The sequence below is a fragment of the Geotrypetes seraphini genome, chromosome 15 (genome assembly GCF_902459505.1).
Source record: "Geotrypetes seraphini chromosome 15, aGeoSer1.1, whole genome shotgun sequence".
In the NCBI taxonomy this organism is placed as follows: domain Eukaryota; kingdom Metazoa; phylum Chordata; class Amphibia; order Gymnophiona; family Dermophiidae; genus Geotrypetes; species Geotrypetes seraphini.
The window spans coordinates 47971929-47986774 of NC_047098.1; the positions used below are offsets into that span (position 1 = coordinate 47971929).

Sequence of the window (14846 nt, forward strand, 5' to 3'; positions counted from 1 at the left end):
CTTTCTATGCGCACGGGAAAAGTACCCCTAGACTGGAAAACAGCTAACGTAATTCCACTCCACAAAAAGGGCTGCAGAACAGAGACAGAAAATTACAGACCGGTGAGTCTTACATCCATAGTGTGCAAACTCATGGAAACACTGATCAAACAGAAACTCGACAAAATTCTAGACGAGGAAAATTTACGTGATCCACACCAACACGGATTTACCAGGGGAAGGTCCTGCCAATCTAATCTGATTGACTTCTTTGACTGGGTGACCATTCATCTAGATGCCGGGGAGTCCCTGGATGTGATATATTTGGACTTCAGCAAAGCTTTTGATAGCGTCCCACACCGCAGGCTGTTGAACAAACTAAAATCGATGGGATTAGGGGATACATTCACTACATGGGTAAGGGATTGGCTAGATGGTAGGCTTCAAAAGGTGATGGTAAACGGTACCCCCTCCAAAACGTCGGCAGTGACGAGTGGAGTACCTCAGGGCTCCGTCTTAGGGCCGATTCTATTCAATTTATTCATAGGAGATTTGACCCAAGGGCTTAGAGGAAAAGTATCACTGTTTGCCGACGACGCCAAACTGTGCAACATAGTAGGCAAAAGCAGTGTGCCTGACTTTATGACACAGGACCTATGGCAGCTGGAGCAGTGGTCATCAACTTGGCAGCTAGGCTTCAATGCTAAAAAATGTAAAGTAATGCACCTAGGCAAAAAAAATCCACACAGAACTTACACACTAAATGGTGAAACCTTGTCCAGGACCACGGTGGAACGTGATTTAGGAGTGATCATTAGCAATGATATGAAGGCTGCAAATCATGTAGAGAAGGCTTCGTCCAGGGCAAGACAAATGATGGGCTGCATCCGTAGGGGTTTTGTCAGCAGAAGACCTGAAGTCATAATGCCACTGTACAGATCCATGGTGAGACCTCATCTCGAGTATTGTGTTCAATTCTGGAGACCACACTACCGGAAAGACGTGTTGAGAATTGAGTCGGTCCAGCGAATGGCTACCAGGATGGTCTTGGGGCTCAGGGATCTCACGTATGAAGAAAGTCTAAAAAAACTGCGGATGTACTCACTGGAGGAGCGAAGAGAGAGGGGAGACATGATTGAGACCTTTAAGTATATCACGGGGCGTACAGAGGTGAAAGATGATATCTTCAGTCTTACAGGACCCTCGGTAACCAGAGGACACTCACTGAAAATCAGGGGAGGGAAATTTCAAGGTAGGAACTAGGAAGTACTTTTTCACCGAAAGGGTGGTCAATCATTGGAACGAGCTGCCCCAGCAGGTGATTGAGGCCAACAGCGTATCAGATTTTAAGAGAAAATGGGATATTCACGTGGGATCTATAGGGGAGTAAAAGTCAGGAAGTAGATCATTGGTATGGGCAGACTCGATGGGCTGTGGCCCTTTTCTGCCGTCAATTTCTATGTTTCTATGTTTCTATCCGCTTGACACCAAATTACCACTATGTATCAATAATCTTAATTATCCTATCCAACCTACCATAAAGATACTAGGTGTAACTTTGGATCAGTGCCTAACCATGAGAGACCAGGTGGACTCCTTGATCAGAAAGGGATTTTTCACTCTCTGGAAACTCAGATCCATTAAAGCTTATTTCGATACAGCGGCATTCAGAACCCTAGTCCAATCCCTCGTACTGAGTCTACTTGACTACATAGAAACATAGAAATAGACGGCCCATCTAGTCTGCCCACCTTAATGTCCCTCTCCTACCTTTGCCCTGTGAATAGATCCCATGTGCCGATCCCATTTGGCCTTAAAATCAGGCACGCTGCTGGCCTCAATCACCTGTAGTGGAAGACTATTCCAGCGATCAACCACTCTTTCAGTGAAAAAGAATTTCCTGGTGTCACCTCGTAGTTTCCCGCCCCTGATTTTCAACGGATGCCCTCTTGTTGTCGTGGGACCCTTGAAAAAGAAGATATCTTCCTCCGCCTCGATGCGGCCCGTAAGATACTTGAACGTCTCGATCATGTCCCCCCTCTCTCTGCGCTCCTCGAGCGAATATAGCTGTAATTTGTCAAGCCGTTTTTCGTATGGTAGATCCTTGAGTCCCGAGACCATCCGGGTGGCCATTCTTTGCACCGACTCCAGTCTCAGCACATCCTTGCAATAATGCGGCCTCCAGAATTGCACACAGTATTCCAGGTGGGGCCTCACCATGGATCTATACAATGGCATAATGACTTCTGCCTTACGACTGACGAAACCCCTTCGTATGCAGCCCATGATTTGTCTTGCCTTGGACGAAGCCTGCTCCACTTGATTGGCAGACTTCATGTCCTCACTGACGATTACCCCCAAGTCTCGTTCTGCTACCGTTTTTGCTAGGATCTCGCCATTAAGGGTATAAGACTTGCATGGATTCTGGCTGCCCAGGTGCATAACTTTGCATTTTTTGGCATTGAAGTTGAGTTACCATGTCCTAGACCATCGCTCCAGTAGGAGTAGGTCGTGCATCATGTTGTTGGGCACTGAATCTTCGTCTGTTCTGCATTTGCCCACTACATTACTCAGTTTGGCGTCATTACTCAGTTTGACTACTGTAACATCGCCTATTTAGCAATTTCCCAAAAGAACATGTAGCGTTTACAATTGATGCAAAATGCAGCGGTCAAACTGATCTTTGGGCTGAGGAAGTTTGACCACGTGACACCCTACTACCGGCAGTTGCATTGGCTGCCAATGGAGGCGCACGTAAAGTTTAAATTTGCCTGCTTCTGCTTCAAAGCACTACACGGACTTGCCCCTAAATATATAACTGACCTTTTCGTCTTCTCAGCCAACAGACACAAGAGAAGCTCACATTCCAACTTCGTTTCCCCCCCAGTGAGAGGTTGTAAACTGAAAAAACACCATGAACATCTCTCGGTGCAGCATCATGGGGTAAAGACCTACAACAATTGCTTTCGCCCACTACTTATGAGGAATTTAGGAAACGTCTAAAAACACACTTGTTCCTAAAGTATCTAGACAACCGATCCTCTCTTCTCTCTCCCCTCTTTAGCGATTAACTTGTTCTATTGATCACTCTCTCCTCAAAAATGGATTTCCTGTCCTATTAACCCTCTTTCTTCCTCCCCTCTTAAAGTCAATCAATTTGTACCTTTGCTTAATCTTTGTAAACCGCATAGAACTTCACGGTATTGCGGTATATAAGCTGTTATTATTATTATTATTAGTTTGCACTTTCCCACATTAAACTTCATCTTCCATTTCTCCGCCCATTTCTCTAACTGACACAAGTCACTCTGGAGTTCCTCGCTATCCTTCTGCGATCTGATTGCCCGGCATAGCTTTGTGTCGTCTGCAAATTTGATGATCTCACTGGATGTTCCTTCTTCTAGGTCATTGATGAAAATATTAAATTAGATGGGCCCAAGTACAAGTCCTGAGGCACACCGCTAGTCACTTTCTCCCAGTCTGAGAACTTCCCATGAGAAAATGTTAACCGGATGACTATAATGGATTTTTAAGGGGAATAGTGACACTACCTTTGAGGATAAGTCCTTCAACTAAAGATAAGTGTTACTTCTATCTTTAAACTTTGGTTTCACTGTGGAATGAAACATTGTAGCAAGTAATTGCAAACAGTGTAATATTGAAGGAACTCTGGCAGTGTAGTAGTGATGGTTCCTCTTCATATTAGTCTTATCCTTTCATGACTTTCATGTTGGAGCACTGAGCACACCATAAAGCAATACGGTGTAATAATTAGTACATACTTTATAGTGTTTACTTTTGATTATAAAGTTTTTTTTAATTAATACTCTGCTAGAGAATGACACGGTGAAAAAATTGGTCCCCGTCACCGCCCCGTCCCCGTCTCACCATCCCCGTCACCGCCCCGTCCCCGTCTCACCAACCCCGTCACCGCCCCGTCCCCGTCTCACCATCCTCTTCACCGCCCCGTCACCGCCACTGCCACCCCATTCACCGCCCCGTCACCGCCACTGCAATCCCATTCACTTTTCTTTATTTACGTATAAAGGAAACATTCTTTAAAACTTTAAAACTTAGTTAAATATTAGTTAATAACTATACAAAAACAAAACACGCAGAGAAAAAATTAATTAATAAAAATTCTCAAAACTGACACATTTTGATCACTAAATTTAAAATAGTTATTTTTCATACAGTTTTTCAATCACTAATCTTCCACCACCCCTGGGGCTAGCAATGCAAAAACAAACACGACATGTACTTTAAATGCTGCCGTGATTAGCATAGTGACCGCGGCTACGGCTGCAAGTCTCCCCTCCCCCCAGCGATCACGGCAGGAGGGCACCCAACCCCTCCTGTAGACCCCCCCAACGGCCCTCCCGACAATCGCAGCAGAAGGGTACCCAACCCCTCCTGCCGGTCCTCCCAATGGCCTCCCCTAAGATCGCCGGCAGGAGGGTACCCAACCCCTCCTGCTGGACCCCCCCCCAACGAACCCTCCCACCCCGGAACCCCCTTAGTCTTACTTTTCAAGTTGGACCGGACAGCTCCTCGCTCGTCTGGCCAGCAGGCCTGCCTCCGTCCAAATGAGGCGGGCCCGCCCCTCCCCTCCCCTCCCCTGCCTCCCAATGGCCTCCCCTAAGATCGCCGGCAGGAGGGTACCCAACCCCTCCTGCTGGACCCCCCCCCCAACGAACCCTCCCACCCCGGAACCCCCTTAGTCTTACTTTTCAAGTTGGACCGGACAGCTCCTCGCTCGTCTGGCCAGCAGGCCTGCCTCCGTCCAAATGAGGCGGGCCCGCCCCTACCCTGCCCAACCCACAGGATCCTAGAGCCTGATTGGTCTAGGCACCTAAAGCCACTCCCGCTATAGGAGGGGCCTTAGGTGCTTGGGCCAATCAGGCCCTAGGATCCTGTGGGTTAGGCAGGGGAGGGGAGGGGCGGGCCCGCCTCATTTGGACGGAGGCAGGCCTGCTGGCCAGACGAGCGAGGAGCTGTCCGGTCCAACTTGAAAAGTAAGACTAAGGGGGTTCCGGGGTGGGAGGGTTCGTTGGGGGGGGGTCCAGCAGGAGGGGTTGGGTACCCTCCTGCCGGCGATCTTAGGGGAGGCCATTGGGAGGCAGGGGAGGGGAGGGGAGGGGCGGGCCCGCCTCATTTGGACGGAGGCAGGCCTGCTGGCCAGACGAGCGAGGAGCTGTCCGGTCCAACTTGAAAAGTAAGACTAAGGGGGTTCCGGGGTGGGAGGGTTCGTTGGGGGGGGGTCCAGCAGGAGGGGTTGGGTACCCTCCTGCCGGCGATCTTAGGGGAGGCCATTGGGAGGACCGGCAGGAGGGGTTGGGTACCCTTCTGCTGCGATTGGCAGGAAGGGTTGAAATGACAAATGAGGAGCACGGTGAAATAGCGGTTCCTAGAAGGGGGTACATTGGCCCGCGGGGACAAACCTGTTCACCGTTTCCGCGGTCGGTGAATGGCCTTGTCCCCGTCACCGCAGCGACTGCTATTTTTCTTCCCCGTTTTCGGCGGTGACCCGCGGCTTAAATGCGGTGGCCGCGGGTAAACCGTCACCGTGTCATTCTCTATACTCTGCTTTAGAGATTTGGAGAGTTTCTCACAACCATAACATCGGTGAGCCAAATCAATAAAAGCATAAGAATAGCCTTACTGGGTCAGACCAATGGTCCATCAAGCCAAGTAGCCCATCCTCACGGTGGCCAATCCTGGCAAAAATCCAAAGAGTAGCAATATTCCATGCTACCAATCCAGGGCAAGCAGTAGCTTCCCCATGTCTTTCTCAATAAAAGACTATGGACTTTTCCTCCAGGAAATTGTCCAAACCCTTCTTAAAACCAACTACGCTATCCATTCTTACCACAACCTCTGGCAATGCATACCAGAGCTTAACTATTCTCTGAGTGAAGAAATATTTCCTCCTATTGGTTTTTAAAGTATTTATCTGTAACTTCATCGCTTGTTCCCTAGTCTTTGTAATTTTTGACTGAGTGAAAAATCGATCCACTTGTACCCATTCTACTCCTACTAGTCTTGCGTGCCATTTTTTTTTCTTACCCATGCTCAGCTGTGTATCCACTGGGGATTCCTCCCTAAGGTGGTCTTCAGATTTCCACCTCAACGAGAACATATTGTAGTTCTCCATTTTTCTTCCCTCCTCTGCATGCCTCTCCGGCAGAGCAGTGCCTCCATACTCTGGACTGCAACTGAGCACTCCTTTTTACCTCAGAGAAGCTACAGCCCTAAGGCATACCAATCACCTTTTCATCACCTACAACCTAGCAAACCTAGTTCATCCACTTTATAAATGAACCATCTCTATATGGATTTCAGGTTGCATCAATGTCACCTACACCAAAGCAAGTCAACCCCATCGTGGCACAATTAGCGCACATGGGTGATGCACAACCACTTCTTCAGTTGTAAATTTCTCTTCAGTCCTGGTAGAGGACATCTGTAGGGCTCCAGCCTGGTACTCTGTACATGCTTTCTCTTAGCATTACTGTTTGGACCAGGGCACAGCACAACACATATGTTTTGGATAGTCTGTCCTACACCACCTCTTTGCTCCTTACTCTCTCACCATCACCCTAATGCAGATAAGTAGCTAGGGACTCACCAACAAGTGTGCCTGCAACTCCCCTGTTTGTCTCCGGAGAAAGTGAATTTATTTACCTCTAATGGGGGTTCTCCATAGACAACAGAGGAACACAGCCATTCCCACTATGATATCTTTTTCAGCTAGAGACAAAACTGAACTGGAGAGGGGAGGGGCCACTGAAGGTGAGAGTCCCTGCAAAAGCCTAGTAAGCCCAAAGGCTTACTATTTGCTAGGGAAGAACACCGACACACAGGATCAGTCTGAGGACTTCACCAACTAGTAATAATAATAACAGCTTATATACCGCAATACTAGTATGGCTGCATTTCCCTGCTGTCTACGAAGAACCCACATTACAGCTAAGCAACTTCTTTTTTTTTGTGCCTTGAATTTAATGTAGAATTTCCTTTAGATTTCCTGTTTTGATCTTAGCCGATCTCTCCTAGATGTGGGCTAGACATTTAATATATATTATGTTTCACATTTTCCTTGAATATTTTCTCTGTATTCTTAGCATTACAATTTTTGAAACATTAAAAATATCAATAAAAATAAAGTACCTTTCTTATTCTTGAAGGCGCAGCTGTTTATATACAATTCCTGTTCTGACCTGGAGGGTTGCGGTTTTCTCAATAGTTGATAGCGCTCCATGAAATTCTGAAAAGGCATCCTACAGGCAAAAATACAGGATTACCACCGTAGCTAGGATAACTTTATTCCAGTTTTAAGGGATTACCATGCTGGATGTTGCCTTATTGATAAGGAAAAATGCGTGTTGTTGGGTCCTATTTTCTCATAGTTGAACAATGATGAATACACACAAAGCTGGTCCCTAGTACTGGAAAGGGCGAGGACAAAAGGTGCAAACAAATGTAAAGAAAACAAAAAATTGATAATTTTAGTAGTTTTAAGAAGAACTGTGCGACAAAGCAATACTAGTACTAGGAGGAGTGTGTGGCGCAGTGGTTGGATCTACAGCCTCAGCACCCTGGGGTTGTAAGTTCAAACCCCACGCTGCTCCTTGTGACCCTGGGCAAGTCACTTAATCCTCCATAGCTCCAGGTACGTTAGATAGATTGTGAGCCCACCGGGACAGAGAGGGAAAATGCTTGAGTACCTGATTGTAAAAACCGCTTAGATAACCTTGATAGGCGGTATATAAAATCCTAATAATAAACTTAAACTTAATATAAACTTAGTACAAGGTTGATGGGTAATCTGACTTAAAGATTTAAAAACAAACAAATAAATAAATGTGTTTCTTGGGGCAGGAGGGGCCAAGATGGCAGCATGAAGCTTTGCAATGTTCCATCATGTTTTTCACAACGTTAAATTTTTTTTCCTATACACTTATGCCGCACACTAAGTGGAAGGGGGTTGGTAAAAGCCAGCGGGCCACTAGAGCTTCAGAATCACGCTATGCTGCAAGAACCACCACCAGTGAAACTGGAGATGAGGTCCTAACAATGGTCCAGGGTGAAGGAGCGCTTTTGGCCTTTCGGTTTGGATGTTACATTGTTCTTCTCTTCTCCACCGATGCTCAAGCTATCGCTGCACCCGATAGATCCACAGCCAGCAGTGGAAGCTTCCTCAGCAGAAGTAGCGCAACAGGAAGCTCAGGCGAGGATGAGAGTGCCAATGGAATTGGCAGACTGCTAGACAACAGTGGAGGTTTGCTGAAAGCAGTGGCTGCAGCGGTAGACCCCGTGCCGGTCATTGGAGAGCATTTTCGTGACTCTCCAGAAGTTAAACGCCTCATTTGAGAAATCTACAATGGAAGTATCCGCTCTTGTAAGTAAATTTGAAGATCTATTAAAATCTGGAGGGGACTCAGCGTTTACAATTCAAAATGTGACTATTAAAGAAGTTATTAGGTTACAGAAGTTTAAGGCGTCTATAGTTAATCCCAGGATATTAAACATTTTCTTCAGATACTATTCCCCATTTATGTTGAATCAATTTTTATTATCAAAATATACAAAAACACAAACCAACAAACACGAATCACAATTACAAAGAATAATCAGATACAAGAGATCGGATTCAACACCCCTCCCACCCCACCCCCACCCCAAACCCCCTGATCTGACAAATAGCAGAACCCTAGTGCAGTAGGCTTGGACTCAGATAACCCACTGCCAGCGAGAAAAATTAAACTCCAACACTGAGAAGAGAGAAAAGAAAAAAAAAAAAAAAAGGGGTGGGGAGGGGGGGGAAAAGAAATAGAAGGTGCCCTGGTGCCCTCACAAAAATACAACAAGCTCGGGGCCCAGAGAGAATTACAATAAATTCAGGATGTCACTTCGAGCACGTGGTGCTAATGAAAAAAGATAAGAATCCCAGATCCGCAGAAATTGGCGTTTTCTTCGCAGGCTAAAAGACGCATCCTTCCGCTCCAACAGCAGCAGAGCATGCAAACGATTCCTCCAAGCCCAAAAGGAGGGCAAGGTATCTCCAATCCAAACAGCCAGAATCACCTTCTTCCCCAGGACACCCACCCGTCTCATAAACTGCCGCTGACCCGAATCAGACAAACAAAAGGCCTCATATTTATCCAGCAGGAGACCAGCAGCAGAAAGGGGGAGTGCTTTACCAAAAATGCGCTCCACATAAGATAAAACCCGTCTCCAGAAGAGTTTACTATTCCCCATTTAAATAAAGTGTACTATATTTCCACAAAACAAGGGTCAGGTAGGAACCCAGAGACTTTGGTGGATTTTTGGGAAGCAAGTTCGGGGCCTTAAGTGCATCTGCAATTTCAGAAACTTCTCTGCCTGAGAAATCAGAGAGTGCAATGTTAATTGTGTTGTTTGTTTTTGGAACAGGACTTAAAAACGCAGTCATGAGCATGAATTTCTGTATCTTTCAGACCTCATTTTGAAGGAAAAAGTTTGGATACACTGATGTGACTAAACAGATGAAGGCTAAGGCAGGAAGGGTTATCCTCGGGGGCATCCTTTTATCTGACATACCCTTGTAAAATGTTTGATAAAATATTTGGGTGTAAAATATATTTATTTCCTTCCAGAGCAGTTAAGAGCTTTCCTAGATTTAAAGAATAACATGATGGGAGCTGCTTAGTTTTGATTTAGGCAGAAAATTAAATACTATTCTATTCTGAACTATTTTTATTTGATTTTTTTAGCCCATCCTCCCGAAGAAGCTCAGAACAGGTTATAAATTAGGTACTCAAGTATTTTCCCTATCTATGCTGGTGGGCTCACAGTCTATCTAAAGTATCTGGGGCGGTGGAGGATTCGGTGACTTGCCCAGGGTTACAAGGAGCAGCGCAGGGTTTGAACCCATAACCTCAGGGTGCTGAGACTGTAGCTCTAACCACTATGCCACACCCTCCTCCTAAATAAGGTGGATGTTTAATTTATGTTAATGGCTTTATCTCATTAATCTGTCTGTTTGATCTCTTTATCGATTATTGCTTTCCTTCTCATTTTTTGTAAGCTTTTTGCTTCCTGATATGTACTTTTTTTTGGATATAGAAGGATTCTGTGTTGCTTTAGCAAGTGTTCAACTTGTATATCATTATTATTGATATTGTAAATAAAAATTTAGGAAATGTATGTCTCAAATAAAATCTTTTCAGAACCTACCTGATGGGGAATCCAGCTGCACTAATATTAATTGTCTCCACAATTCCACAGGCTTCCAGCTGACTGAGAACCTGCATCAAAATACATAAGACCACTCCATTGTTAATGCAGTTCAATTGTCTGGGATGCACGGCCCCTTTGCAGCTCCCTGAAACAGACATAGTAGTGTCTACAGTTTCCAGAACTGATGTTTGAAATCACAACTGCTAAAGGTTTGCATGCTTTTAAGGTTAAGTTAAAGGTAACCCAGTGTCTAAGAAATACTGAAGTGTGACGTATTGGAATAAACTCCTGAGTAATTTATATTACCTTAATATTAGCCCTTAGGCATCTGCACAGACAGAACATAAGAATTGCCGCTGCTGGGTCAGACCAGTGGTCCATCGTGCCCAGCTGTCCGCTCACGCGGCGGTCCCTACGTCAAAGACCAGTTCCCTACCTGAGACTAGCCCTACCAGGTAAATAAGATTGTCTAAGTATGTACAAACTCTGCAGGTACTTGTACAATGGGTTGGCCCCAATAATCAAAGCGAAACTATGGCAAGGAAAATCACTGTGAAGAAGACGTGTCTGCTTCTCTGTATTTAATTTATTTTTTGCTTCAAAATTGTAGGGGCAATTCTACAAGCGAGTGCCTCCATTTAGGTGCCCTGATGGTGCTCCATTTAGGTGCCCGTGGTGGTGGTAGCCGCGTAATCCGATTTTGGTGCACCTAACATTTACGAGCTGCAGTTACACTGGCCATAGAGCTAATGCATTGCAAGCATATTAGATGTTGCAGGGATGTGTGTGATAAAAGGGTTTTTTTGGGGGGGACCCTCCCGGATAAGAACTTTGCATCTCATTTATCTATTTTTTGATTTTCTACTCTGACTATTCCTACTATTGGATGGGAGATTGGACAATTAACATATATTCGGTGGAGTTTTTTTTTTATGACTGATGATGGAACTGAGGGCTCACTCGTTTGTAGCTTTTGCTGATTGATGAGTTCCTTGATTATAGTGAGGTCTTTTTCTCCACCTTATTATTTTGTATGTTGTTAAATCTCCCTCCTCGGTAGAAGGAGATAAAGTTGAGGGTGTTCAAGTGTAACTTACACCTCCCATGTGTACGTTCTTCTTGCATTTACATGCTAAATAAGGCCCTCTTTTACTAAGCCACAGTAGAGGTTTCTACCACGGCCCAGAGCGCTAAATGCTCTGATACTCAAAGGAATTCTATGAGCATTGCAGAATTTAGCACTCTGGGCCACGGTAGAAAACTCTACTGCGGTTCAGTAAAAAAAGGAGTGTTAAGTTAGGTGCACCTTTACAGAACAGAAAACATGACAGCAGATAAAAGCCAAATGGCCCATCCAGTCTGCCCATCTGCAGTATCTACTATATCCCAAATGACTGTCTCATGCTTTCTTGAATTCAGACAGAGTGTCTCCACCATCTCTTTTGGGAGACTGTTCCACGCATCTACTACCCTTTCTGTAAAGCTCTGTAAGCTCTGTCCGGACAGCAAAATGGGGCAAGAGAAAGGCCATTAATCAGATTCAACAGGTCCTAACTAACCAAAGCAAAGACTGAACAGGCTTACCACCTCCACCTGATGGAGACTTGTTGTAGATGGGACTGCACAGCCCACTTGTACTACTGCCAAAAGTCATTATGTCTCAGTCTCCACCTGCTGGCAGAGGAACGTAAACCCATCCATTTTGTGCCGGTCTGGAGGGATGCTAAAGAAAGTATTTCCTTAGATTACTCCCGAGTTTATCACCTCTTAACCTCATTCTATTCCCTCTTACTCTGGAGTTTCCTTTCAAATGAAAGAGATTCGCCTCATATGTATTTATGTCATATAGGTATTTAAACGTCTCTATCCTATCTCTACTCTCCCGCCTTTCCTCCAAAGTATACATATTGAGATCTTTAAGTCTGTCCCCGTACGCCTTATGATGTAGACCACCAACCATTTTAGTAGCTTTCCTCTGGACTGACTCTATCCTGTTTATATCTTTTTGAAGATTAGATCTCCAGAATTTACACAGTATTCTAAATAAGTTCTCACCAGAGTCTTATATAGGGGCATCAATACCTCCTTTTTCTACTGGCACCCAAGCATCTTTCTAGCTTTTGCCAGCACCTTTTCTACTTGTTTGGCCACTTTAAGATCATCACATACATCACCCAAGTCCAGCTCCTCTTTTGTGCACAAAAGTTCTTCACCCCCTAAACTGTACTGTTCCCTTGGGTTTTTGCAGTCCAAATGCAAGACTTTGCATTTCTTAACATTAAATCTTAGCAGCCAAATTTCAGACCATTTTTCAACCTTCACTAGATCCTTCCTCATGTTATTCACACCATCAGGGGCATCTACTCTATTGCAGATTTTGGCATCATCTGCAAAGAGGCAAATCTTACCAGTCAGCCCTTCATCAGTATCGCTTACAAGAATGTTAAAAAGAACAGGCACTTAGATACTCTGCACACAGTGTCATGGTTAAGTATACACTTAAACACAAGTTCAAGAATTCTATACATTTATATGTACAAGGGGCACGTAATTGGGGGTGCCTAGTTTATAATTGCCCTTTGTAATTTTCTCCCACCTGGCAGCATATTCAGAAGCTCATGAGTTTTGAGTACAATAAAATTGTGCCAAAATCAAAGACAGTTTCTTCGGGTAAAAACAGTTTTACCTGTGGAAATGCCCTTGATTATTGCCTGCACAATACAAAAGAATTTAATACTAACTTTAGCAAAACTTGAATACAAAAATCCACGAGGGAAGATTAGGTTCTTACCTCAATAATCTTTCTAGGAGAAAGGCATACGAGTCTTGAACCAGTGTGTTATTCACCTCTTCTCGCAAGTTTCTGTAGAATGCATAAAGTACATTTTCCAGCTCCACCTCCTTGTCTCACTGGGCTGTGCCCTATCTCCTCAGTTCGTACAAAAGCAGTTGATAACACCTAAAAGAGGAGAAATAACAAGGAGGGGCACGGAGAACTCTCTGACAAAGCCAAATTTGGTCTGTTCTGCAACAAAAATAAGTAGTAATAATACGTTAGAAACAGAGCATAAAGAAAGTGGAACCGAACAAGCCACCTACCTGAGTGACCTCAACACTAGAGCTTGCCACCTGCCCCTAAACGGCTCCACCTTCAGTTTAGCAAACCAGTGCTGAAAGGTCTTCCAAGCCTTATTATAAGGCACAAGGCACACAGATGCTCCTGTGCCAGCCAGCCAGAGAAAATCTGGCAAGATACGGGGTCAACCAGCTTGAGCAGTCCATATTAATAGATTTTTATCAAAATCAAGGAGTTCTGAGGCAGATAGAAGCTTTTAAAATAAAATCAGGAAATCCAAGATGGCCACTGCAGTAGCATTTTGGCACCAAAAAAGGCCTGGGACAGCTAAATTAATGTTCCCAAAATTCTGGAAAAGGTTGTTTTGTTTTGTTTTAAAGGTGGGGAACACTATAAGAAGCTCCTGGAACCCTCAAAAAGTCAATCTGAGAACCCCCCTCCCCCATAGACAGTAATATAGTCTATACTCTGTTTGGTACTGTTTTTGCATCAGCTCAAACTGCAGTTGGATTATGGAGAAGATTTCTGTCTCAGAGATCCAGAAGATTGTCTCTTTGGGCTGCTTTTAGTCAGACCCTAAGAGCCTAAAACCCCAAATCCCCACAGCCAGCACCCACTAAAGCCCTCTGAACAAGCATGGGGCCACACAGCCTGCACTCAGGTGCCTGATTAATCAGGGGTGAGCTTAGCTGCCAGGGGAATGGACCCCAAGCTGCCTTTAGCTATTAGTGCAGGCTGGCTGATTAGGTTCCCTGTAAAAGGGTTGTCCCCTTAGCTACAGACCTCTGAACCACAGAGTCTGTGTCTCCACTCAGGCAAAGCTGACCCAGTAAAATTGGGGACCTCTGAAGCACCAAGAAACTTACTGTAAGCTTTATTGGATGAAAATTGAGTTTAGAATCAAGTATAAATTATTGCTGCTGGTTTACTCAAATATGCAAGGGTGTATCCCACAATATTTGATGGAATGCATATCACCCTATGTTGGGATGCAAAAACTTTGCTCAGCAACACAGCAAAACTTGGCTATACCATCTAGAAAGGAGCTTAAGTTTGCAGATGGTGGGAAAAAAGGTTTTTTCATGTAGTGGTCCAGAAGAGTGGAATAAGCTTCAATCTTTCATTAAACAACAAAAGAGTTTGCAGGCCATATGTTCTGATGTATGACATATACAGTATGACTTTATCGGCACTGCTATGACTATTTTATGGTATGTTCATTGAACTTATCCTTTTGGGATCTGGAGATGCTAATGGTGATCTTTTTTGTCTGGTGATGCTAATGTTGTTATGTCAGGCTAACATATAATTTGGTGTTGTCAATTTTAATTTTTATGAAATGACTGAAATGTCATTGTGTATATTTATGAATGTGTTGATGTACTTCGCCTAGTAAAAGGCAGATTATAAATAAACCAATCCAATCCAAAAATTTTGATTAAAAAACCCCCCAAATAACAAATTAAATGCAGAGCACACAGACATCTTCTCAACTCACGTGTAGGAGGAACTGAGGAGATTGGGCACAGCCTAGTGAGACAAGGAGGCGAATCTGGAAAAATGTAGATGA

General features: G+C 44.4%; 1 protein-coding gene across 10 annotated transcripts in view; it reads right to left on the reverse strand.

The window, feature by feature from the left end:
• Window positions 1-14846, reverse strand: part of MYO19 (myosin XIX) — a 192863-nt gene that overhangs the window by 37561 nt on the left and 140456 nt on the right. For all 10 annotated transcript variants that reach the window (XM_033922186.1, XM_033922183.1, XM_033922185.1 and 7 more), the window contains 2 exons: window positions 10198-10268; window positions 7150-7259 (listed from right to left, as the gene is read on the reverse strand). In XM_033922186.1, coding sequence (XP_033778077.1) covers window positions 7150-7259; window positions 10198-10268 — 181 coding nt within the window. The remainder of the gene's footprint in view (window positions 1-7149; window positions 7260-10197; window positions 10269-14846) is intronic.